We start from the raw sequence: 26,712 nt of genomic DNA, 5'->3' as shown, positions 1-26,712 counted from the left end.
GAGAGAAACATACTGTACAGGCTTTTTCTCAGGATTATCGGGGCAGTACAATCCTGTTGTGAGCTTGTAGATCTGCTATTTTTTAGCAAAAGTCACGTCCCAGGACAATGGATGTTGGGGATATTTTGATTATCGCGATAATATCGTAGATCACAATTTCTTTGTTCGCAATATCGTCCCTTGATTCCTAGTCAGAAACAACGCTACGCAACCCGACACCAGGTGTCTTTGAGCGTACAGACATGGTAGGGCAGCGTGCAAATTTTTGCCAACAGTTCTCGATATTCTGCATCTAGCTTAAGGCTTAAATCAAATATTTGCTTCTGGTGGTCCCTGGAACAAAATATGGTGAGATGGGGGTCCACAGCCAAATACTTATCATTTTGGGGGTCCTTGACATGACAAAGTTTGAGAACCACTGCCATAGAGCATCCCATTCATTTTCACCATAGTGTTTTTCATTATCAGCCACAAAGTCTTAGCAATTCAATGTACACTTACCACTAGGCTGGTGGTTGTAAAATGGTTTTATATGCTCCTGTAGAACCCCCGAGTATGTATGCAATCACTCTAGTTTGAGTAAAAACACGTTTTAATCAAGATCACACAGAGAAGAACTGCATTACCCATACTGCTAAAAATATACATCCGGTGAAATTGACGTCTGTGATTGGTCTAGCTTCTTCTTTCATGTATCTTGCGGTTACTGCGGGAGTAGCTTACTGCCCCCTGTCTTCCCGGCGGATTATTGCACTTCAGCAGAAATCCGTGAGTGAGTGTCTTCCTTTTACAAATATGATGCACTATGTTAAAGATGACGATAAGAGCGTCCACAGAGATGAAAATCACTACATGTCAGGCCATATGCTGGCCTGGATAACTAAACTGAGCGTGATTTAAGGGATATATTTCAGGAAACAAGTGTCATTCGCAATGCATTCTGGGAGTGTAGTTTCCGCAATTTCTAGAATAATGATGTACACAGTCTTGTACTCTGCCCTTTTTTCAGCTTTCTAATTAACCGTTGCATTAAAAAAAAATCGTCATGATTCCTCACCAGCCGAGGTGGCTTACAAATTCCTGGGCGTTCAAATTGACCACAAGCTGGACTGGTCAGTAAATACAGACTGCCTTTACAAAAAGGGCCAGAGTAGGCTGTATTTCCTAGGGAGACTGGCCTCATTTAACCGATTTAGTGCCACTGACTTTAACGGATTAAAATGTCCAGAGTGCCCGCCCCCGGCCCCATTCACTCCCGTTATCTTATTTTGAAGGCCAGAAGGCCACGAGGTGATTACTTCCGGTCTGACGTCATCGCATCCTGCGACGGAACCGATCGTTGTTACGTGCATGCCATGCTGGATTGCATCGGAGTATTTATACATGTGTTATATAAGCGAGCATCTGCCTCCATCTTCGCTTCTAAAGTGTAGTTTTGAGATAATGGACATTAAAGATGAGATCCCCCGTCCACCTCAATGTTGTGGGATTACTATTTTGTGCTGGTGGAGCCGTGATGATGATGAATCAGCGACGAATTTCGTCTCCGGACATCCGGCCATTCTACTCGGTAATGTACTCAACGTTACAGTAATAGATTACTTTTCACGAGACATCTCGCGTTTGGCACTTTTTTACTCGAGTACTTTTCACGAGACATCTCGCGGTTGGCTTTTAATGAGTTAACATCTGCAGGAAATTACTGCAGATGTTCTATCAGTCGGTGGTCAGTAGTGTGCTTTTCTATGTTGTGGTGTGCTGGGGAGGAAATGCCAGACAAAGGGACACAGGTAGATTGGACAGACTGATCAGGCGGGCTGGCAAGCTGACAGGGGCCGAGCTGGACTCGGTGGTGGAAATGGCAGAGAAAAGGACTCTGGCCAAGACATTGTCCATACTGGATGATGTCAGCCACCCGCTGCACACAGTACTTCACTCTCAAAAGAGTACACTTAGCAATAGGTTTAAATCCCTATCATGTAAAACAGACCGCTATGGGAACTCCTTTATCCCAAGGGCCATTAGGGTATATAATGAAGTACTGGGGGGGAGAGGAGACGGGCGGGGTTTGGCTAGTTAAAACCCTTTTTATTTTTGTTACTAGTTTTAGCTGTGTCCTATTGAATATTTGGTTTTATTGTTTTATTCTTTCCTCTTAATTAGTGACTTACTATACTTTTTAGATGATTTTTGTCTTCTTTTCACTGATGCATTGTTTTTATATGTTCATCATGCTCTTTTTACTAATAACTGTGTGAATGTACTGCATTGGAGCTGTTGATTGAACGAAATGAATTTCCTTCGGGATCAATAAAGTATATATCTATCTATCTATCTTTGTCCGAGGCTTAAAAACGTTTACATAAATACTTTATGAAATGTCTATGGAAGAAATGAATGGGGAAAACGCTTCCGACACCAGAGTGAAGACGGGGTGGGGCTTCAACTGCGATGCTCTATAGCAACATACTGTAGGTCTTTTCTAGAAAACTGTTAGGATTTAGAAGAAATTTCGAGAAATCGGCTTAAATCAGTGTTTTTTAACCTTTGTCTTGTCAAGGACCCCCAAAATGACATGTATTTGACCGTGGACCCCCATCTCAAAATATTCTGTTCCAGGGACCCCCAGAAGCAAAGATTTGAGTTAAAAATGTTCACTCTGAATTTGGGTCTTGCCTTAAGCTAGATGCAGAATAGATACACGCAGCTCAGACCCGTTGGCAAACGAAAGGTTGTGGTAGCGCATGGACAGTGTCTTTGAGCGTACATACGTGGTAGGCCAGTGGTCCTCAACCTTTTCAGGCCGCGACCCCCAAAACAATCATTTTAACTGGGGACCCACCACCCTGACAAGCACCTCTTGGAGTAGGAAGAGTTGAGGCATTGCATCTAGTTTAACACGGTAAAATGTCTGCCTCTAATATTTGACAATTTGGCCAATGTTTAATTTATCATTTTTTAGGTATTAAAAAAAGTCTAAAAAGTCCTTAAATTGTCACTTTAGAAAAGTGCAGATGCTCCTCAAGGGGGGTCCCCACATTATTGTGGGAGGTCCCCAGATGATTAGCTTAATGTGCAACACTGTTTTCTCACTGAACAGTGAACAAACCAACATAAAGTGTAAGTGTATAGAGGGTATCCGCACATTTCTAAAGTGAAATGATCTGCGTTGCGAGGCGTTGTGAGCATGTAGATCTGCTATTTTCACAATAGAACCGTGTTATACAAAATGTAATGCCTCAAGTTCTATTGTAAAAATAGCTAATCTACATGCTCACAACGCCTCGCAATGCGTGAGCATGTAGATTGTCTGTTTTAACAATTTCTGCCTCTGATATTTGACAATTTGTCATTCTAGAGGTACCTCTTCAGTATCTTTGAGAGTACAGACATGGTAGGGCATAGAGACCAGGTCTTACCTCTTCAGTATCTTTGAGCGTACAGACGTGGTAGGGCATAGAGACCAGCGTCTGCTCGCGGCGGTCGGCGATGTAGAGCCACCACCACTCCTGCTTCTCCTCGGGGAAGTAGAGGCTGTACACAGGGTGGGTGACCTTGGACTTGGTCTCCAGCAGGGCGCGCTCTCGCCTCTGGATGCTCTGCTGCAGCGCCTCCCACTCCTGGACAATGCACACACAAGCACACACACGGATACGGACACACACACACGCACGCACAGATTATTAGCGAGCGGTCTTGGAAAGCCAGGTCAGATTTTACCCTAAAAGTATGTCCTCGAGCGTGGGGAATTGTTTTGGACTAAAACTGAATCCGGTTTGATAGTTCCGGTCAAAGTGTATATATTTGAGGACTACAACATGACGTAAAGTGGTTTCTGCTCCCGACCGGATCAAACCCTGAAATGTGAAGCGATCCCAGTCTAAATCACTATACTGTAGGTGTAATGTTGTGTCCTCCCCTCCGTTATGTATTGCTAGAATGTTTTTTGTCACTGATGTTTTGTGTGTGGCTGCAGCAGCAGGGCTGAAAGCCCAAGACAAACTTCCCTTGCGGACAATAAAGTTTACCTTGACACACAAACCGGTCCCTTTTCCCACCAGAGTTGAACCTGTTAAGTTCTTTCTTTCTTTTACACATTGAAAATGGATTGGTTTATAACCCAGTGTTGTTGGAGGCCATCTATAATTATTCCCTCCCTCCCACACCCACGGCACGTGCACACATGTACGAGTGTGTACGGGCATGCGACGGGCACACATGTGGTCACCGAATGGAACTGTACTAATGGTGTATGGCAGGTCTATGGTTTAACGTGTGAATTCCTTCGCCAGCGGCCGTTATCACCTCTACAAAGATCACAGTCACACATCATCACCTCAGAGCAGAGCAAGGGTCTTCAACAGGGGGTCTGGGACCCCTAGGGGGTCCTCAGAGTTACTACAGGGGGTCTTCCAAATCTTTGTGTGATAGAAAGAAAAAAAGAACATCTCCATTTTAGCCAGATTCTTAACCAGATTCTGAGAACTTTAGGCAAAAATAGACGATCTACAATCCGATCTTGTAGATCGGCTTTAGATCGTCTATTTTCGGCAAAGAGGTTTGGTGTAGAGGGGAGAGGTATTGACGGTTCAAGTGGTTAAATATCTGAAAACACAAATTGACATGAATCCAAAAAACACTGATGAGGGCTCTCAACGTAAAAAAGACCATAAAAGGTCTTATTTGGGATGTTCCTTTTAGGCAGGGTGTTTAACTGTACTACATTTCAATTGTATTGACTATACTTGTGTACTGTTCTACATTTTTGTCTAATAAAATAATCAATCAATCAATGATTGTGCTGTCAAACGATGAAACTATATGGAATCTATGAACATGAACTATATGAACTATATGAATATGAACTATATGGAATCTGGGGGTCCCTGCTTCATCTCTCTCTCAGCTAAGGGGTCCTTGGCCTGACAACGTTGAAGTCCCCTGGACTAGAGGCTGAAGTCCCACCCACCTCCTCGTCGTCTCCTGCCAGTTCGTCCACCTCGGTGTCACTCTGCTTGTCACTCTCCTCCTCTCTCTCGCTGGGCGTGTCCTTGTTGGCTTCGCCCTCGTCTGATTCGCTGCCCTTGTCCGACGCCTCGTCCTCCTCGTCCTTGGCCGCCGCGGCCGCCGCTACCGCCACCTCCTGGTAGAGAGGAGTCAGTACAACGGAACACATCAGGCATAGGGATGGAGCTCGAAAAGCCGAGCCCGTTACAAACCCGACAGTCTCGCGTGGCCAGACTGTTGATTCCCGTGATTTGGAAATTCAAATGCTCCAGTGATACAGTCTGGAATAACGATGCGTATCATGTTAAAGCTGAAGTGAAGCCTCCTCCCCACTTCCGTTTTGTTTTTAACATTGCGCACATTTATCCTAATATAAATAAAAATCATTTAAGCATATTTACCTTGCTGCTTAGCAGAAATGACATTTAAAAAATACATTTTCATGAACGGAAATGCCAGCTTCCATTATTCGCCGTTCAGGAGTTGTAGTTCCAGACTCTATATAGCATTCTGAGATTGTGGAATAGTTGTCTGGCTACGCGAGACTCGATAACAAATGTATGGCATCCACCCTAAACCTTCTTCCTCCACACTGGGAGGAAAACAGCTTCTGAAAGTTTGATGGGATGCACATTTTTACACGCAAACGTTGTGACCACTTTTACACCGCATCTTTTGAGCGGTGGGGTTCTTTTGGCCCCACCGCATTCTTTTTTATTCTTATCAATGCTATTGGCCCGCTTGGCTTTTGGAAGGCGGGGTAACTTACATTTCCTGCTACGTTGCCATTGGCCTGTTTGGCCTTGGAGGCGGGTGCAGGAGTGCTCTTCTTCTTGACGGGTTGTTTCTTCTTCTTGGACTTGGCAGTCTTCTTTGCTGCTTTACCTTTCTGCCACACTTTGGCTTTGGACTTACTGGAGTCTGTTGGCTGCACACACACACACACGTAAAAAACATGTTACTGGAGTCTTCTGGCTGCACACGTTAAAAAAAGAAATCACAAGACTGAAATGTATTTTCAGACCATGCCTCAATATGTGATTTTTGAAACATGGTGGCACAGTTTCCCTGAAGTTCTGAACTGCCTTCACTGAATGTGTGTGTGCCAATCCATGCTTCATTTTATAGCAGTATCTTCTGAAGTTCTGTTGTATTCTCTTGCTAGTCTGGCAAATTCAAATACTCATATCTTGAAATGATAACAGATTGTTTAGTTTGGAGATCACTTGACTAGCGTTCTGACGACTTTGTCATTCATCACTACACCTCCCCCTTATGTTTTAGCGGTTCTGCACTGATCTCAGAAACAGCTTCTATGGAATCCTCAAGACTGAAATCAGTCCCCAGGCCTGAGAACTTTAACCCTTTAACTCAATTCAATGGAGCTTTATTGGCATGACAAATCATATGTTTACACTGTCAAAGCAAGTGTCAACATCATAATGAAACCATGATGTACAGTAGGAGGGGGTTCAGCGAGGAAAAAAAAGGCTTATTTTGCCGTTAGAAATATATCCATGTTGCCAAGGGTGGCTAGCTTGGTATGATAATAGATACATATTTCCTCCCGTAAGAGAAATTCAGTATTTTCAGACCAACCCAGCTGATTCGCTGCCCTCAAGGAGCGTGTGAGCAATTAGGGGTTAAGAGTCTTGCTCAGGGACACACACAGAGGCTATGGTTCCCCAGGCGGACTCCCTAACCATTCAGCTATGCCGCCACCGATGATGTTTTTGAAACAAACGGCAGCAATCTCTCCGGGTGTCGAGGTCTCTTGTTAGGAGAAAAGGTAGCATTTTTCCCTAAAACTATTTGAAACTGTTTACATGTGTGCAGTAGGTCTACTCCAGTGGTTTCAAGCCTTTTTGGTTGCAGTACACTCCTATACTGATTCCTGAAGCCAAGTACCCCCTTCCCCTGAATACAGCATTTTGCTTAGAAAATGTTACATCAAAAGTCCAGTTCCCATGCCAATATGTTCAAAATAAAATAAAACAGCATAATGGCAAATAAACATTGTTTTCTATTCAATAACAGTTGTACTAGTCAAGTTATTGATGTAAGTTGGTTTAACAATTTCAGACGAGAAGGTTAAAACAAAGACTGTCAATGTTATGTGGACTGCACGTCTGTCTGCGTGTGTGCATGCCTGTACTGTACATACCCCATCCTCTGAATGTGTGTGTGTGTGTGTGTGTGCGCGTACCACATCCTCTGAGTGTGTGAGCTCGTCTCCGGGGCAAGGTGTGACCTCCTGCTCCTTCTCAAACATCTCCTAAAACACACAGATAAAACCACATTAGTTGTGTCATTCTACATCATCATCATCATTTATCATTCTATAAACTACACATACTGTAGATTTATAGAATACATTTAACTACATCATAGATCACAGCATTACAAGCAATACTGCCCTCTTGTGGTGCATTGGGTGACCAACAACTTCAGCAGGCCACAAGTGAAGGCCTAAATTATCATGTATTAACGAAGATGCCACTGGACAGTTTTTACATTTCATATCACATTAGAGCAGATGTCTTCAACAGGGGGTCCTCCAAATCTTTGAGTGATAGAACCTTTTTTATATTAACCACTTGAACCCTAGTGTCCCAATTCTGAGAACCTTAGCCAAAAATAGCCGATCTACAAGCTCACAACGCCTCGCGCTGCGAAGCTTGTAGATCAGCTATTTTTGGGAAAGAGGTTTGGTGTAGAGGGGAAAAAGAGCAGACTAAGTACAGAGTGAAAGTTCAAGTTTATTAAGTATTGACGGTTCAAGTGGTTAAATATCTGAAAACACAAATTGACATGAATCCAAAATACACTGATAATTGTGCTGTGAAACAATGAAACTATACGGCATCTATGAAAAGGTTGTGGGGGTCCCTGCTTCATCTCTCTCTTCGCTAAGGGGTCCTTGGCCTGAAAACGTTGAAGAGACCCCTGCATTAAAGCAGGGGTTTCCAAACTTTAATCACAGGTAATCACGTTAGGTAGAACCTGATTAGACTGTGTGAAACTACTGAAATGTGCACTTATGAAAATGTTTACTTCTGAGAAATATGGCTCCAAGGGTTGCCGTGAAGATCAATTATCAAAAACATATTTCTCACCGAATTGAAATTGTGAGCTTGTAGATCGGCTATTTTTAGTGAACCTTCTCCCCAGAATAGGGATGCTGGGATTCAACTGGTTAAAACGCCAAGCATAAAGTTATTTTAAGTCAGTTCTGATGAAAACGGATATTTCTCAACTCCAACAAGTTGAATTGGATACTAAAGGACCTCAGCCTGCAATCTCCTAATGTTTATACTTAATTAATATACAATGTCCATGTTTTGTAAGAAGAATCATTAAATATATAAATGCTGCTACAGTAAAACACTAAATAGAAGAATTTATGGATTTGACGATCGATCGGTATCGGCCCCAAAAATCGCAATCGGAGCATCTCTAATTAGAGCACTTTAAACCTATACACAGTACAGTGGCTATTTGAACAGAGCCAAATAGCCCATCTACAAGTGTAATACCGCTATCAATTCTGTTTCTAAAATCCTGGAAAACAGCAGATGTGGGTTTGAATTAAAGGTTAGTTTTTCCTCTTACCACCATCCTTTTTCTGCTCAGGGTGACGGTGACTGTGACGATGGAGCCTGCTGTGATGTTGTTGCTGTCTTCATCATCTAGGACTAGAGACACACACAGAGACATTATTTTAGCCTGCTATGAACAGTCTAAGACGGGGGTCAGCAACCCGCGGCTCTTTAGCGCCACCCTAGTGGCTCCCTGGAGCTTTTTCAAAAATGTATGAAAATGGAATTGTTTTAACGATGTGTTTATCGTCACTGTCGGGCAGAAACCTTGTATCTCCAAGTTTCAAATGTGTATGTTTTTTTTTCCCGCAAAGTAAAGCCCTGCTTCATCATACAAGACTGACGCACAAAAGTAGTGAAAACAGCAGATCTACAAGCACACAACGCCTCGCGATGCGAGGCGTTGTGTGCTTGTAGATCGGCTGTTTTCACTAGTTTAGTTCATTTTTTAAATGATAAATACAAAACGAAGTTTTGGACATACAAGGTTTCCACCCAACAACGACAATATATAAGACTTTTATAATTTTTTGCGGCTCCAGACACACATATATATTTTTTTTGGTCCAATATGGCTCTTTCAACATTTTGGGTTGCAGACCCCTGGTCTAAGATCAATCTCAGAGAACTTTAATATTTTGTAAAAGTAAATATTCTTGAAACGTTCATATATTTCTTGAAACTATGATATAGTCTAGATACATTGCACATTTGGTGAATTATTTTTTTCCTTTTTTTTTTTGTTAATTTTATTTCTTTATGGCATAGAGCTCATGAATATCCAAAGTCCATATATCAAAATATTACAATATTACACCAGACCACTCAAAACAAGAAATGTCAACCTTCTTAACTCATACAGTGCCATCCGGCCACAAGGGGTGCTAGAGTGCCAGAAATGTCTCCATTGACCTTCTTTATAGCTTTCGTCGACCCTCTCCCAACTGGCCTGTGTTTTCACTCCGGTCAATCCTATGGGTGTCCAGAGGAGGAAGCTAGCTGACACGTAGCCAAAATGCTAACCCATTTAGAAGCCCGATCTAAAGCTATTTCAGCCGCAAAAAACTTTCTCTTTGGGTCTGGGGCAGGGCTCCAGACTAACTTTTTTCACCTACGTCCCGGGACCGTCCCAAAATACAAATTGAACAGTCCCCAAATGAATGTAATCCGTCCCACCATTATTGCAGGTCTATTAGTATTACTATTATAATAATATTTATTACCGGTATTATTGTTATGGTTGTTATTATATTGTTGTTGTTGCTGGTGAAATTGGCTTGATAATCCTTTCTATTTTTATACTGTCATTTGTGGCTTCTAAAAATCTTACCTCAGCCAGTTTGCTGGTGTGATTGTCATATACGGTAAACTAAAGAACCAATCATGCACGACTGTTGGAGGAATTACGGTTAAACTGGGTTTGTACTTTGTCCGTATGAACGTGTTGCGCGTTAATCTACAAGCCTACAACTAGACACATCCTCGGGGCTTTGAGGGCTTTTAGATCGTCTATATGCTCACCGCACAACTAGGGTTGTTCGATTAATCGATTTTTAATCGTAACCCGGTTTTTTTCCTTTGGAAGATTTAAAAAAATGGAAATCGTAAAATCGATTTTCACTTTAATTAGGGAAATTCTTACTCATTGGAGCCTTGCACGCGCAAAAAGTACACAGCCCCGTCCTCCTAAAGCAGGACGACAAGGTCCGACACCAAATTAATACTACTTTCTATCTGATGTGTAATTTCTTTGATGCGCGTTTAGCGCACGTCAGACTGAGCAGAGTTCACCACCCCGCACTGCGCTCACTCGCGATGGTTCAAGCAGCAAACAGAACAAAACGCTGCTGAGCTGGTAAACTTACTTACTTGTTGTAGTTTGAAAGAAGCTTATTAATTCTGTGTTACCCACCTACTGACTGTAGTCTACTCCTAGTCCTACTGTCCCTGTCACTGTGTTAATTTTGCGTCGGGAAGCGAAGCGCTTCGCCTCCGTTTACAATCAGTCAACATCTCCGTGCATGAGTGGTGCAGTGCAGGGGCGTAGCCAGGAATTACATTTTGGTAGGCGAAATGCCTACCAAAATGCCTCACCAGCCTCCAAGAGCTGGCTTGTTTTGGCTGTTTTGTCACTCACTATTGATAATGAAACACTAAGGACGCTAAGTTGTATGTGATTGTTGCACAACTAAAGTTATTATTATTAATACCCTTATTGTTTTATTGCATTTTGCTATTTGGCTATATAAAAAAAATCAAAAAATGAAACAATAATGAAAAAAAAAATCATTTCCTTGCATTTTTTAAATGAAAACAAAATAGTTGAAACAATGTATTATTCTTTTAACAAAAAATCGAAATCGAAATCGAAAATCGGGATTTCAGAGAAAATAATCGAGATTTTATTTTTTGGCCATATCGAACAACCCTACGCACAACACCGTCGCACTGAAAGAAGTATAACCAGTGCCATTCTTGATCGAGTGGAGACGCGTGCAGGCTGCTTTTTGGGTCCGTTGTGCTTCACAGCAAGCGGTTCAGATGAACTGTAGCCGAAATGGAGTTATTTATTATGAGCGGACTGGTTGTTTTTGAGAGTTAAATAAGAGACGATTACTGGAGAAAATAAACCACCACACAGCACGGGAACTCTGTTAAATGAATGCCAGCTTGCACGGCTGGTTGTGATGAAGTTGATTAGACGAACATAAGTAACGTCTTGTATTTGGGAATATAGGCTATAGGTTTATAGAGATGACAAAAGTTAAACAAACCGTTGATTTAATTACAATGTGTCCTACTCCTACAGGGTTTCCTGCAGGAAAGTCTTGACCAGGGGGGGATCTCATGGCGCACGCGCGAAGCGCGTGCGCCGACATTTTTTGATAATTAATTAATTAATTTGAGTAATTAATTCACTTAATTTTTTATATTAATTCTTATTTTTGCCCTATAAAAACACATGAATGTGCCCATGATGACGGAAAACACAACTACATGCTATCATTCACATTTATTCAACATTGAATAACTACGTTTTTCACAGGACAGTGTAACTTGTTTTTTTCCCCCAGGTTAATCAACCAGCACTCGTGCCATATACATAGAAGTCTACAGCACAGTAAAAAAAAAGAAACATTGGTGTAAAGTAACTAAGTAGATTTACTTAAGTACTGTACTTATACTGTACAAAGGAGATTTTCAGGTATTTGCACTTTACTTGAGTATTTCCTGCATTCAGGAGATACCAGCCCTTATGTTTTCTTCAAATGTAAACAAACATGGCTGCCATGTTTGAAAGATAGGGTTGGTATGGGGGTTAAACATGCAATTTCGCGATCGCGATCATGCCTAGTACATTGTTGGAGGTCCAAAAAGTTTTTTTGAGAAATTTTTTTTTTTTTTTTTTTTTTTTTTAATACCCTTGGGGGGGCGGGAGGGTTTTCAGGCCGGGCGGGGCGCCTGGCCTGTAAAGTGCTGCAGGAAACCCTGTCCTATATTCAAACAACTGCTCGTGCTGCTCACTAAACGTAGGCTATGTGTCTGTGCTTGGTGCGTTGACATCGCGTTCCGTTTTACATTTTCATTAATAATCACAATCCAAATCATATAACGTTACTCTTTATGTGGCGAAGCAGGGGGCGCCGGGTGGGGATGCTAAGATTTATCTCTCAGCCACAGCTTGTAGATCGGCTATTTTCTACTAGTTGTAACCCAGATTGACAGACTGTTCTCTGCCTCATTCTGCTGGTTAATCTCTTCAAATAGCGCAGCATTTTAGCAACTAAGTTCTACCTGAAAAGGATGATCAGCACTGCCTGTGGTAACTTGGCTCAAAAATATCCTCTACGTCCCGTCTGCGTCCCAGGGGAGATTAATTTGCATCCCAAATATACATTTTTACGTCCCCGGGACTTCGGGAGTCCCTTAGTCTCGAGCCCTGGTCTGGGGACACAATCCGGAGAAAATCCTGTCTAAAGATGTGATTTATTATTGGAGTGGGCGGCGCGATTTGGCCGTTAGCGCGAATACGGCCCGTGGATGGCCGAGTCTAAGTCCCGGCCAAGGATGGACGTCTAGACCGGGGCTTCGTTGAGGCCTCCGATAAAATAATTCATTTTATTAAATATCCCGGACATGTTCGGGATAGGCACCCTGGAATACGTCGCGCCGCCTACAATGAACTTTTGGTGAACATTGGGGGGGGGTCTAAACTTTATTTTAACTCATACCTCGCGATCCCCGTAGAGACCGTAGATTTCCCGCTGTACCGCGCTGCCATGCCCGTAGAGCCCGCAAAGTTTAATTAGCTTTAATCATTATGAAAGGATTAAAAGTATTATCGCAGATTTTCGCTGATTCTGGCTCTTTAGGCCCGCCCCCCTAACTGTATCCGGTCATTTCCGGTCTGGACCGGATCCAGCTTTCCGTATCCAGTCTGAGCCTGGGCCATAGTCCCGCCTCCATTGGTTTACTGTGTAACAGAAGTGGAAGCTACTGGGCGATGGAACGTTCGTTTTTCAATCGGATTTTTGCGTTTGGAAACTTTGATCCAGTCTCTACACGCCTGGATTATGATCCCCGCACATATCGTGCGTTTTGTGCGCGAACGTGTCCACGTGTTACCATAGCGCACAGTTGGCTTTTTTCAATGCTTTTTCATGTAAACACTGGCTGATAAGCAGAGATACAGCGTGGCAACGGATATGTCTTTTTCAATGGGGTTTTTTGTATTCGAAAGCTTGTCACCGAGTCTACACGTCTACTAGATGAGTCGCGCACAGATTGTGCACTATGCGTGCGCGTGCCCACGTTAAAAGGTAAGGACAATTTGGCAGCTGCTTACTACAGCTATGTTTAAAATGGCAGAGAAAAAGTTAAACCATTTTCAATGGAATAAATCGTCGGAGCATCTAGCGTCTCTCGTTGGTGAGCGCTGGGCGAGCCGGGACCACCCACGTTGCTCCAAGCAGCTCGGGGTAAGTAAAATAGCAAATAAAAAATTGTTTTTGATCCCGAATATCCCGAATGGCACTAAAAGGGTTAAGTCAGAGTTGCTTGAAGTCCAGTTGGAAGTTTCTGAAGTCAGTTATGATTTGGGATGCTATGACATCTGCAATGTTTTTTTTTACACAATATTCTAGTTTTCTGAGATTGATCAGTATATGTCCCCTGTAAAAGTTAGTTTTTCAAAGCCTAAGTTAACATTTTTCTGTTCCAATGTTCAATAGACAAATTCAATTAAACTTGAAAGTCACCGCACATTTCCAAATAGTAGCCCGGGTGTTGAATACGCAAAATTGATTTGGAGGTTTAAAAGAACCATGTGGCCGTTTGTAACAGGCTTTAATTTATTTCCGAGCCGCAGGCTGAATAAACTGCAAATAAACGGCCAGGCGTTTTGACAAACCCGGGCGTTTGTTTGAACGAGGCGTTTAATACGCAAAGGGTGTTAGATCCCAGAATAATTAATATATTTAACCTATAATATAGAGTAGGTCCTAGTCATGTGCCTGGCGGGTGCTCCTTTTCAACAGCATGGATTTTAGCACTATCCTAGCGTATTAGGTAGTCAGAGGCTATTTGTGATATGATAGGGCTGTTATTTGGAAATAATAACGGTAATCACAGTTATTTGTATGATGATTAGTAGTTAAGTGACAGCACTTTCTTTTTCCCCCTATAATTTTTATCCCACGATTTTGTAACCCATCTTTTCACCCAGTGCCAATTTCCTAAGCTGTAATCCTGATTTCTGCTCTCCCTCTGACACACCTGGGGAGACCCGGTTGGCAGTATACGGACCAAGACTACTGCATGTTTTTGTGAGGGTATCTACCCTATAGGACACGGGGAGAACATGCAAACTCCACACAGAAAAGCCCTTTTGCCAACCCCACCTACAGTAGGGTGTGGGCACTGATGACGCAGAGGAGGGAACATGCCCCCAGCGTCCCCCGGCGGGAATCGAACCCAGGACCTTGTAGTTTGGTATCCATGGTGACACACTGACCTTGTAGTTTGGTATCCATGGTGATGTGAGGGAAGCTGCCCAGCACAGCCATGACCTCTTCATATTTCTCCTCTCCGAGGAAACGCAGCATGCTGCGTCTGTCACTGTCCTTAACACTGACCAGGTCCTGGACCGTCCTCACTTTATACTGAAACACAGGACATAATATACACCTTATAACATACTGTATACATGTATATAAACCATTATCTAACATACAGCATGCTGCGTCTGTCACTGTCCTTCACACTGACCAGGTCCTGGACTGTCTTCACCTTGTACTGTTAGTCTAGATCAGGGGTGCCCACACTTTTTTGACATGAGATCTACTTTTAAAATTACTAGATCAACATGATCTACCCAAAATGTTTTAGCTGAGGGCCTGAGGGGGGCTTTGGAATAGCAGCACTGGTGTTACATTTTTAGACAAACACACTTATTGTAAGGGGGTAATAAATGGGAAATACTGGGGGAAATGTCTTCATCCCATTCTGTATAGAAGTGGTAGGTTTTGGGGTTCTTTGTAATGCTACTGACTCATGAACAAAGTATTGCATTGGAGGTTTGCCTACTTCAGAAGCCATGAAGGGAGCTGACAGGCCCTTCTTGATGTCATATTGACATATTCTTTTTATATTTTAATTACATATTTTTAGAGGCATGTCATGTGGTCTACCTGCACACCCTTGGTGATCTACTGGTAGATCACGATCTACCTTTTGGGCACCCCTGGTCTAGATGGACAGAGGGGTCCACGTGCATAGGGTGGATTTTTTCTTTTTTTTCCGCAACCTTTGTTTTCTTAATCCTTGAAGATTCTGCCAGGTACCAAGCTGAAATATGTTCTCATGGGGTTCATTTTTAATGATTTCTTGCACCTACCTATTCACTTACTATACAGGAAAAAAGAGCAGGTACCTTCTTGGAGATGCAGTATCTCAGGTGCTCCTCCTCAAAGTGAGGCAGCTGCAGTAGAGGACTCTTGGTCTCCTGCAGACCCTGGACGATCATCTGGGTCAGCTTCATGCAGTTCTCTATGGACACCAGACGAGGAGCATGGAACCCTGCAGCGCACGCACACAAACACAAACACAAATTATAGCTTGTGTTTGACATGGCGGTGAGATACTCGTGTAGCACTGCCTAGCATCGACTGGACACTTTCTGTTTGGCACTGCATTGATAAGTTGTGCTTTAAGTATTACATTTGTGTTGTGACACTTATGAAACTTATGAGCGTTTAACGTTTTTAATTCTTCTTGTCTCTGCCTTGCTCATTTCACTCTACACAACAGTACTTCTTTCTTTTCATACTGCTCTGTAACTTTGTAAACATTAAACTGCTGTGCTGCCTCTGGGAAAATTTTCCCCCTTGGGATAATAAAAGTAGGTAGGTAGTTATCTATCTATCTATCTATCTATCTATCTATCTATCTATCTATCTATCTATCTATCTGCGCACGCACGCACGCACGCGCGCGCGCGCGCGCGCGCACGCACGCACGCACGCACGCACGCACGCACACACACACACACACACACACACACACACACACACACACACACACACACACACACACACACACACACACACACACACACACACACACACACACACACACACACACACACACACACACACACACACACACACACACACACACACACACACAATCACTATGCTTAGTAAAACAGACCTGATTTGCACTGTACTTGATGAGTTCTTTTTCCATCTACTGCCAACTCTCTTCACCTAAAATAGAATATCTACAAGATCTACAACCTTGTGACGCGTTGTGAGCTTGTAGATCTTGCAGATCTTCCGTTTTTGGTGAACCTTCCCCCCAGAATAGGGATGCTGGGGTTCAAGTGGTTAAACATCAAGTATAAAGTTATTTTCAGTCAGTTCTGATGGAAACGGATATTTCTGTGACAAAGCCTACCGTATCTCAGGTGGAAAGATGTAAGCAATTTACCCCGAGTGAGAGGACATTATGCTCTCATAATGTCCGCAGTGCGGGTGTGATCGGACGAGGCGCCAGCCGAGTCCGATAACACCCGCACTCAGGACATTATGAGAGCATAATGTCCGACCCCGAGTGGTAAATAGCTTTTCTACCACTTTTTCCCGTATACATGAAAGAAAACACATAGTTGTAACTTGCAAGGATCTTAAGTTACAATCATTATTGCCTATAAAACTTCCGCCATAACAACAAATAGTGCCACAAACAACATCTTCTACTCACCACCAGATGGCGCCAACTCCATGCTGAGACAGATGTCTAGCTTACGCGACCGAGTATTTCCCGGTGAATCTGTGCGCAAAGGTGGGGGCCGATGGGCAAGGAGGGTTGCGAGCTTATGAGAAACAACTAAAATAAGACCTTAAAACCTGGCGAAAACAGTTGCGTGCATTAGCGCAAATGGAAAACATTCAATTAACTTCTGAATGAAAAGCCTACACGGCCTTTAAACAGCGTGCATACGGTGCATTAGATGAGGATAAATGAAATCATTAAATGGAAATCATTAAATTAACTTCTGAAAAGGCTTCTTCTAAGCCTACACTATATAGCCTACTAAAAACGAGTGAATCTTGCCACACGTGAATAATTGTGGTTCAGTGGTTGTAAACAATAACACAGACAATATAAAATCCTTAGTCTAGTTGTGGGAAGAAAAGGATATCATCATCATCATGGCCCCAAATAACTTTTAAATATCTTGCAATTGGAGACGAGTCTCTTACTAAATCGGCAAGAGTGCCTCTCATTTTCAATACATAAAGGCTAAGCTATAGAACCTCTCCATCATCAGCAATAGTCAGTGGTGGTGCGTGTCCCCCAGACCCCCACACTCCCAAGCCCCCACCTTTGCGCACAGATTCACCGGGAAATACTCGGTCGCCTAGCTTACAGCTAAGCTAACGTCAGTTAAAAGCACCGTTCCGGCCGTAAATAGAGGCTGTTCGCTTCCAGAAAGGCATAGGTTCAGAGAAAAGGGGCTTTAAAGTTGGCGGATTGCATTGGATCCAAATAAATCGGCGACGATAGTACGCACGTTAGTAAACATAGGACAGCTGCGACCGTCATTTGTTGGTGGGGGGGGAAAGGTGTTCCGACCATAGGTTCCGACTCCCTCCTGAAGTCCCCGGATGCGTTCATCGCGTATTGATCTCGGAAATGTGCCTCATTTGCATGTACATCCGGGCATTTCACACATTCCGGCTATTGTGGCCTCATTTACTACTGTTTTAAGCCAATCACAATCCAGTATTTGAACACGTGACTCGAAAAAGTGGTAGAAGTGAATGTTTATGTTGTGTAATATGATGTTGGTTAAAAATGTTTGAAAACCTCTGGATTAGAGCACTTTAAACCTATCCACCTGTTTTCGCGGAAGTTTACTGGAGATTATTTGGACCTGTTTGGACCACACTTCCGGTTTAACAGCAGACATACAAGCTCACGTCGCATCGCAGATGCAACCCGTTGTGAGCTTGTAAATCACACTCGGCTGCGGCGCCGGAAGCTCGGTACAGCGTCTGCGCAATGCACTATGGGGCGTTGGAAAGCCGTGGGTGCACAGTGGCTATTTGAAAATCGCCTATCTACAAGTGTAGTTGTAGATCTGCCATTTGCAGGAATGTAAAATATTTGAAATAGGTTTTAAACATTTTAACAACACACAACACTTGTATGGCGACCCCTGGCACTAAATATTGTGAGATCAAAGATGGGGGTCCGTAGGTAAATGCATATGAATATGGGGGTCCTTGAAAAAAAAAAACACTGATTTAAACATTAGGAAGCAAAGCCCAAATAAAGCAACTACACTTTAGAAACAAGCCCATTAAAGGGAAAAAAAAACAGCAACCCGCAACTTCCAATAGAGGGTATGCGCATGGCAGAGTGAGTGGTAAAGGAAGTTTAACATCAGACAGGACTGACTTTTCTGTTTGGATGTATGGGCTGTCAAGGCCAGAAAGTAGTTTTCTTTTGCTACTCAGTAGGTGTTCCTGCATAACTTCTGTATGATGACGATGTCACGTGCATACCCTCTATACTTTTTTATAATTACAGAAAGATAATCTCATGATCACGTGTGTGTGTGTGTGTGTGTGTGTGTGTGTGTGTGTGTGTGTGTGTGTGTGTGTGTGTGTGTGTGTGTGTGTGTGTGTGTGTGTGTGTGCGCGCGCGCGCGTGCATGCATGTGTGCATACCTCCTCTGCTATTTGCCATCATGGTGAGTTGACAGCCCACGTTGACCATCTCCTGTAGCAGCGCTGGACTCTTCCTCACCGCAAACCTTTGGTCTGAGAGGAGGAGGAGGAGGAAGACAATCACACAGTAAATAAATCACTTGAGCCCCTTCCCAATTCAGAGTGTGCACCCTCAAAGTGTGAGCCTAGCTAGGATAGGATAGGGTAGGGTGTTGCCCTGTGGAGTGCACGTATAGTCTCGCGTAGCCAGACAACTATTCCACAATCTCCGAATGCTATATAGAGTCTGGAACGGCAGCTCCTGAACGGCGAGTATCGGAAGTAGCCACTGCTGCACTGAACTGTAGTCCCATTGGTAACATAACAGAAGCACACTCGCACAGATAGTCATTCGAGTGGCATATTCTTGTTATGTGTGTATAGTTTAAGAAAACATTTGAAAACATCATGGGAGTAACACCAACAACACCAGAGAAAGACAAAATAACGCCCCGAAAAATTAAGAAAGGAGACATAACGCTTCCAGTAGGACATGTTATTGCTACTGCACCAAGGGAGCGGTTGCGTCACATCCGCTTTATCTCGCACTCATCGTTTCTATTTCCATGCCCCAGACTGTATGCCGGGAGCATTTGCAAATCGCGTTAGGCAACAGTCTGGCCACGCGAGACTAGTGCACGTAGGACACACATTTTGCCAGTGAAATGGGACAGCACGGCTGAGTGCGGAGCCCAGCCGAGGGCTTCCCAATGGAAACGGAAAAGCCAAAGGCGGCCATTGTATCCCCCATCGCTCAAACTTTTTTGGCTGCAGTCCCCCTTATACTGCCTCAGGTCATGCCATTGGTTTGAGGGGCACAAGGCCAAACTGAGAGGCAACAACGGTCATGGCCTCCATGAAATTCCTGCCCTGCCCAGAACCACTACCTTCACTGTTCCACCCATATCAAACACACCCAGAAAGCGTACCTTCTTCGATGTCGTCGGACACGTCCATGCGCGCCAGGTGAGCCAGAACCAGAACCCTGGCCTTCAGGCTGTAAGGATAGCAGAACGGAGGCTCCTTCTTCTTCACGTTGATGTTCCCCAGCTCACGAATCAACTGGAGAGGAGAGGAGAGGAGATTAATAATAATATAATAATAATAAACGTCTTCACGTTGATGGTTCCCAGCTACCGGATCAACTGCAGGAGGAGAGGATAATGTTGATGTATAGATGACCTTGCTTAGTCAATTTACAATTTAGGCATTTAGCTGACACTAGATAGATATAACATAGGTAGACCAAGCACCTAATCTTAAAGAAAAAAAAAGAAAACGTTATATAAATCTAAAATATTCAAATTGTTATCTAGCTTTCATGTATGGTCATTGAGGGAAGGCAAGTGCTACAGTGCTATGGGTTTAGGTGGAGTCTGAAGAGATGAGTCTTCAGGCCACGGCAGAAGTCGCTCTGGATTAAGAGCATCTGCTAAATGCCTAAATCAGGGGGCTTCAACGTCTTCAGGCCAAGGACCCATTAGTTGAGAGAGATGAAGCAGGGACCCCCACAACCGTGTCATAGTTTCCATATTATAGTTTCATTGTTTGACAGCACAATCATCAGTGTATTTTGGATTCATGTCAATTTGTGTTTTCAGATATTTAAAAAACCGAATACTTAATAAAGTTGACCGTTCGCTCTGTACTTAGTCTGCTCTTTTTCCCCTTCTACACCAAAGCTCTTTGCCAAAAATAGCCAATCTACAAGCTCACAACGCCTCGCAGCGCCACCATTGCTTGTCCAGACACTAAAGTTACTTGCTTGTGTAAAAAAAGAAAGAACAAAAAAATCATATAGATGAGATGGAATAATTATGTTTAATCGTAGAAGCATTAGTTTGATTGCTTGTTTAGAACGAATAAACATAATGTGGCCATTAGAGGCCGATTATTGTGGAAAATAATCTCTTTTACGACAGGCAACTAATAGTTTAATCTACTACTGTCCAAGCGTCGATATCGAGCATTGCCAACCCTCCACCATTTAGACGCAAGCCAAGTCAAGAGACATCTTTTAAATCACATCTGAAAACATACCCATGAACCCAGGTCTTTTTACAGGTTTTTTTTAAAAGCACTTTGTACAATGTATTATTCTTCTGGTTACCTGTGGCACTTGGATGTCTGTAGGTCTGATGGTATTAGACCTGTATTATTACTACTGCACAAGCAGAGCGCGCAAGTACTGTAATCGGCTGGGCATGTATGTAGATGTCCCCCTTTTTTGAAGACCGTAGCCCTGAAATAGCTGGGATTCTGGGAATGTATGCACGTATGTATGTGTCTCCCTAGAGCCAATGACGAACCAGCATTCATGGTGATGCCACTGGTGATGTCAGCAGAGTTTGGTATATAAGAGCGTTCTTGGTAATGTCTTCATTAAAGGAGGTCGTTCAGACCAAAACACATATAGGGTTAAATCTGCCTTTTATCATACCCTCCTTCATACCTGCTTTAGTCGATTTCTTTCATAGCTGCCCCTGATGCTAGATTTCGGCTGCCCCTGTTGCTAGATTTCGCGGGCCCTCTCATTACTAACAGAGTAGATAGTCTTTATTGTAGCGCGGTTATTTCTTGTCAAACGGCTTCTGCTCTGCACCAGAGCAGGGAGAGGAGAGCCTAGAAAGGGAGGGGAGGAGCAGAGGAGCTTCTCGTCTGTTTGACAAGTAAGGGTGCCTGTGAGGTCAAAACAGCGGTTTGGTTGGTCTCAGGACATTGCGTAAACACAATCCAATAAAGAAATACTAACTTTGAAGCTAAATAAATAACCGCACTAGAATAAAGACTATCTACTCTGTTAGTTATGAGAGGGCCCGCCGAAATCTAGCAACAGGGGCAGCCGAAATCTAGCAACAGGGGCAGCTATGAACATTTTTTGACTAAAGCAGGTATGAAGGGGTATGATAAAAGGCAGATTTAACCCTATATGTTTTTTGGTCTGAACGACTCCTTTAACAGCCAATGAGGCCAGCAGCGCACACCTCGTGGCACGCTCTGCCTGCGTACAAGCCTGCTTGCATGAGGCCCAAGTTGGCACCTCGACAGAGTGCAGCACTAGTTATTATTGTTACCTGTGGAACTTCGATGTTGTCTGTAGGTCTGATGGTCGCCTCCTTATTGCTGCGAGGGTCGAACTCGAAGGCTGCCGTCAACACCATGGCTAACCCTGGAGGTCAGAAAGGTCACGTTTTAGACACAAACATTACCATGTCACTATCGATAGATCAGAAGTTAATATCAGTCCTATAGAGCAGTGAAGTTTGACGTCATTTACCCATCCTACCAGGTTTGCGTTTTTTTCCCACATTCTGAATTCCCATAGACTTTTTTCATATCGCGTCATTTAAGAACTGTGTTCCAAACATAAACAAATAATCTAAGCGGTTCGATTTATATGGATGTGAAGAATCAACTGAGTTTCATTTTCGCTAGAAACAGGCTTTATCAAATATGAGTGACTGACTATCATAAACCACACAGAGCCACCTCCCCGACAATATCGCAAAGACCGTTTGTTTATTTTTGGACCACAATGCTTATATGAGACGATTTTAAGATGACCCAATGTTATTCTCCATAGAGAAATTACTTCCGTGAACCGTAGGATGAGCAAGTCACGTCATGACTTCACTGCTCTATTGCAGTGGTTCTCTACCTGTGGGTTGGGACCCCTTTGTGGGTTCCCACATTATTTTGGGGGGTCCCCAGATGATTAACTTAATGTGCAACATTGTTTTCTCACTCAACAGTAAACAAACCAACATAAAGTTTAAGTGTATAGAGGGTATCTGCACATTTCTAAAGTGCCAATTTAAGGACTTTTACCTCTAAAATGACAAACTAGACATTGTCCAAAGTGTCAAATATTAGAGGCAGAAATTGTGAAAACAGCAGATCTACATGTTCACAACACGTTGCGAGGCGTTGTGAGCATGTAGATCGGCTGTTTTCAAAATAGAACAGTGTTATACAAAATGTAATGCCTCGACTCTTAGTGCTCGTCGGGGTGGGGGGGGGTCCCCAGTTAACACATGAGCCTGAAAAGGTTGGGAACCACTGTCCTATTATATACTTTGTCGAGTGACAGTGTGGGGCAAAAGTAGCAGCAAAAAGACGCTTGACACCCTCACAGGCTCATGGCATCACGTTGAGCTTGTAGATCAGTCCTTTTTCAATGGAACAGGGACTGATGCAGAGGAAAAAGACTCACCATTCGGGTTCATATTAGGGGTCTTTAGAATCACATTGAGGGTCTATTAGACTTAGGTTTCATGTTCATATTGGGGTCTTTCAGACTTACGTTTCATGTTCATATGGGGGGTCTTTTAGACCAGTGTTTCTCAACCTGGGGACCTTTGGTGGTCCCCTGAGAAGGGTCAAGTGTGCCCCTTGAAACTGCTTTGAAAGCCAGTATTGTATTTATCATTTAAAAAAAGAATTTAAACTAGTGAAACCAGCCGGTCTACAAGCACACAGCGCGTTGTGTGCTTGTAGATCGGCTGTTTTCACTACTGCTGTGCGACAGCCTTGTATGATGAAGCAGGGCTTTACTTTGCGAAGAAACGTACAAATTTGAAACTTGGAGATACAAGGTTTCTTCCTGACAGTGACGATATTTACACCCCCGTATTATGTTGGCATGCCCATGGATTCTTGGGACATGATAAGTGATCCCATGCAGAAAAAAGGTTGAGAAACACTGTTTTAGACTTACGTTTCATGTTCATGTCGGGGGTCTTTAGACTCATATTGAGGGTCTTAGACTTACGTTTCATGTTCATATTGGGGGTTTTGTACATGAAGTGCATGAAGAGCTGGGTGGTGTTGATCAGGATCTGGTCTCCACTGTAGCGAATGGAGCGATACCACCAGGTCCCCTGAGAGAGAGAGAGAGAGAGAGAGAGAGAGAGAGAGAGAGAGAGAGAGAGAGAGAGAGAGAGAGAGAGAGAGTGAGAGAGAGAGAGAGAGAGAGAGAGAGAGAGAGAGAGAAAGAAAGAGGGAGAGTGTGAGTGTTGGAAAACATGACCAATGATTAAAAATCTCCCATACCTGCTGGGTGAAGTACAACAATGTGCAAACACTGCAGCAAGATTGGCGAGCTGCTGTGATAGGAGAAGTATATCAAATGGAGCACAACCACCTTAAGGACTACCGATCATGGTGTATATACAGTATATCCCTGCACTGTCTGCATCGAGTAATCTCCATACATGAAAACTGTTTCACCACGTTCAATTCTACATATTTTATTTTGATTGTATTATATTGATTGATTGTATTGTGTACACTTCTGCTTTGGCAATGTAAACGTGGGAGCAAGAGTCTTGAGTCTTCTAGTTTCACACCAACTCTGGGGGCAGAGTTAGTGTTGAAGAGTCCTTGAGCAAGACTCTGAACCGGGCCTGGAATTTCATCATTTTAGGGGCAAGGCCACTTTTGGTGTTGTCCATTTTTTAGGGCACAAAGGCCAAATGCCATCAAATAAAACAAGATTTTAGTCCATTGAAATAATTAATTGAATTTAAGGGGTAAGGATGAATTTAATATGTAGAGTAGACTATATTCGGTGAAATAAATAAATAATGGGATTTACAATGTTATCCATGCTCAGCCCTGCACCAATCAAAATTACTGTATTGGTTTAAATATGGGGTCTCAGGGGAGTTAAGAATTCAGAATCTCAACAAAAGACGCTAGTGTCTACATGACAAGAAAGAGACAGAGGAGAAAGTGGTACAGTCAGCTGCTAGGGCATTAAGGTCACTGTGGCCTCAGGTCATGTCATTGGTTTGAGGGTCAAACTGAGGGGCAACGACGGCCATGGCCTTCATGAAATTCCTGCCCTACTCTGAACCCCTAGTTGCTCCTGGTGAGCAGGTTGGTGCCTTGCATGGTTTCCTCTGCCATCGGTGTGTGCATGTGTGAGTGAATCGGGGAATATAATGCACAATCTATGTAAAGAGCCTTGGATAAAGGTGCAATATAAATGCACCATTTACCAAGCTAACTGCACTGTACGTGTTTTTTGTACTGTATGTAATGTTTATGTGTCTAGGACCCCCACTAAAATTAGATGCTGCATCTCAGAGGTTAAAGCCCAAAACAAATCATAATCCTAATTATTTTCTGACCATGTCCCAATATGTGATTTTCGAAACATGGCGCGTGCAGCGCACACCAATATTTGGGGTGTTTCCCTGAAGTTCTGAACTGCCTTCACTGAATGTGTGTGTGCCAATCCATGCTTCATTTTATAGAAGTATCTTCTGAAGTTCTGTTGTATTCTATTGCTAGTCTGGCCAATTCAAACACTCATATCTTGAAATTATAACTGCTTTTTATTAGCGTTTTGACGACTTTGTCATTCACGCCACGGTTATCGCTACAGATTGAGGATCTGCACTGATCTCAGAAATAACTCCCATGGAATCCTCAAGACTGAAATCTGTCCCCAGGACTGAGAACTTTAACCTCTGTATTCTCTCAATGCATTCTGACTGCAGACTAACTCACAACCACAGGAAGGAACAGAAAACAAGGATAAGACCGATGACTCACCACAACCACAGGAAGGATGACCATGAAGGCTAGACCGTACACCAGCAGCACCTGAAAACACAACCATCACTATTAAACGATACAGTCTTATGATCACTTTTGCACACGGCTTCCTGGGGCTCTTCAAAATAAAGCGTAAGTGAATGGTGGCGGCTCTACAGCCAAATAATTAAGTAACGGCATCCTATGTGTTAAACATCCCACAAAGCTTGACAACAAATAATGAAATATAAACATACCAGCATAGAGTTCTTCTGGTCAACAATCCACGCAGGGAGGGCGATGCCAAAACTGGTGGCTGCAGAGAGAGAGACACTTAAAGGGATATTCCACTTTCAACAGGGAAACACCTTATGGGCTTTTCTCCCCACACACACCCATTGTAACTTCAAACTCCATCTTAACCATGATAGATTCATTAAAAACACCCATTATTTTTCTGGTGACTCATGCTACCCTCCTAATATGTGAGCAGGCTGTGTTTTCTCGATAACTTTTCTCATTTATTTGTAATAATTATTTGGGAAAATGGAAAAAAATGAAATACCAAAAAATATTATTAAAAATAAATGAAAAAAGTTATCGGAAAAACACGGCCTGCTCACGTATTAGGAGGGTAATATGAGTCACCATAAAAAGTAATGGGTGTTTTTTAATGAATCTATCATGGTTAAAAGGAAGTATGAAGTTACAATGCGTGTGTGTGGGGAGAGGCCCTGGGCCTGGAGGGCCTGACAACATTTACATCAAATATCTAAATATTGAATCAAGCAAATTAAAAACTGTTCAGGGTGTTTATAAAAGCCTGATTAGACGATAAAATGTCCAAAAGTTTTTTTGAAAGTGAAATATCCCTTTAAAGGTTCTATTGGTCATCAAGCACATGGAAGGTGTGTTTTCACAACTATTCCACACAATTCCTTTTGTCGGAAAAGGTCCGGTTCAGCGACAAAATGACGTCACTCGCAACTTCTGAAAAGCATTACCCCTGAATTAGAGTTCGGTAAGCAGCATGTCGGAAAGTCAGAGTGGTCGGAAAAGACAGTATGGACAGGCCTTCAGGGTGTGTTTTGTATGACAACTTCTGTGAACACTTTTTTATTTAAAATGTTTCCCCCCCCATGATGAGTTGAGGTTGTGAACTGACCTCCTGGCCCATCCGGGTTGCCGTACTGTTCCCAGTTCTGTCGCGACTGCTCATTGGTCAACCTGTGGACACAAACACAGCTCATTGGTCAACCTGTGGACACAAGTGAGAGAGGAGCCGT

The 26,712-nt window shown here is 43.0% G+C and overlaps 1 protein-coding gene across 1 annotated transcript in view; it reads right to left on the bottom strand.

The window, feature by feature from the left end:
* sec63 (SEC63 homolog, protein translocation regulator) overlaps window positions 1-26,712 on the bottom strand; it is a 46,882-nt gene that overhangs the window by 5,726 nt on the left and 14,444 nt on the right. Inside the window, exons 5-18 of the mRNA XM_080743917.1 lie at window positions 26,592-26,653; window positions 25,684-25,742; window positions 25,445-25,495; window positions 23,655-23,763; window positions 21,958-22,052; window positions 19,813-19,945; window positions 18,845-18,937; window positions 15,538-15,683; window positions 14,620-14,767; window positions 8,620-8,702; window positions 7,214-7,282; window positions 5,777-5,935; window positions 4,970-5,143; window positions 3,420-3,620 (exon numbers count right to left, since the gene is read on the bottom strand). Coding sequence (XP_080600043.1) covers window positions 3,420-3,620; window positions 4,970-5,143; window positions 5,777-5,935; window positions 7,214-7,282; window positions 8,620-8,702; window positions 14,620-14,767; window positions 15,538-15,683; window positions 18,845-18,937; window positions 19,813-19,945; window positions 21,958-22,052; window positions 23,655-23,763; window positions 25,445-25,495; window positions 25,684-25,742; window positions 26,592-26,653 — 1,582 coding nt within the window. The remainder of the gene's footprint in view (window positions 1-3,419; window positions 3,621-4,969; window positions 5,144-5,776; window positions 5,936-7,213; window positions 7,283-8,619; window positions 8,703-14,619; window positions 14,768-15,537; window positions 15,684-18,844; window positions 18,938-19,812; window positions 19,946-21,957; window positions 22,053-23,654; window positions 23,764-25,444; window positions 25,496-25,683; window positions 25,743-26,591; window positions 26,654-26,712) is intronic.

The sequence above is a fragment of the Nannobrachium achirus genome (genome assembly GCF_963921795.1).
Source record: "Nannobrachium achirus genome assembly, chromosome: 16".
NCBI lineage: Eukaryota > Metazoa > Chordata > Actinopteri > Myctophiformes > Myctophidae > Nannobrachium > Nannobrachium achirus.
Note: the sequence above shows the minus strand (reverse complement) of the source record. Positions and strands in the feature narration are given on the sequence as shown.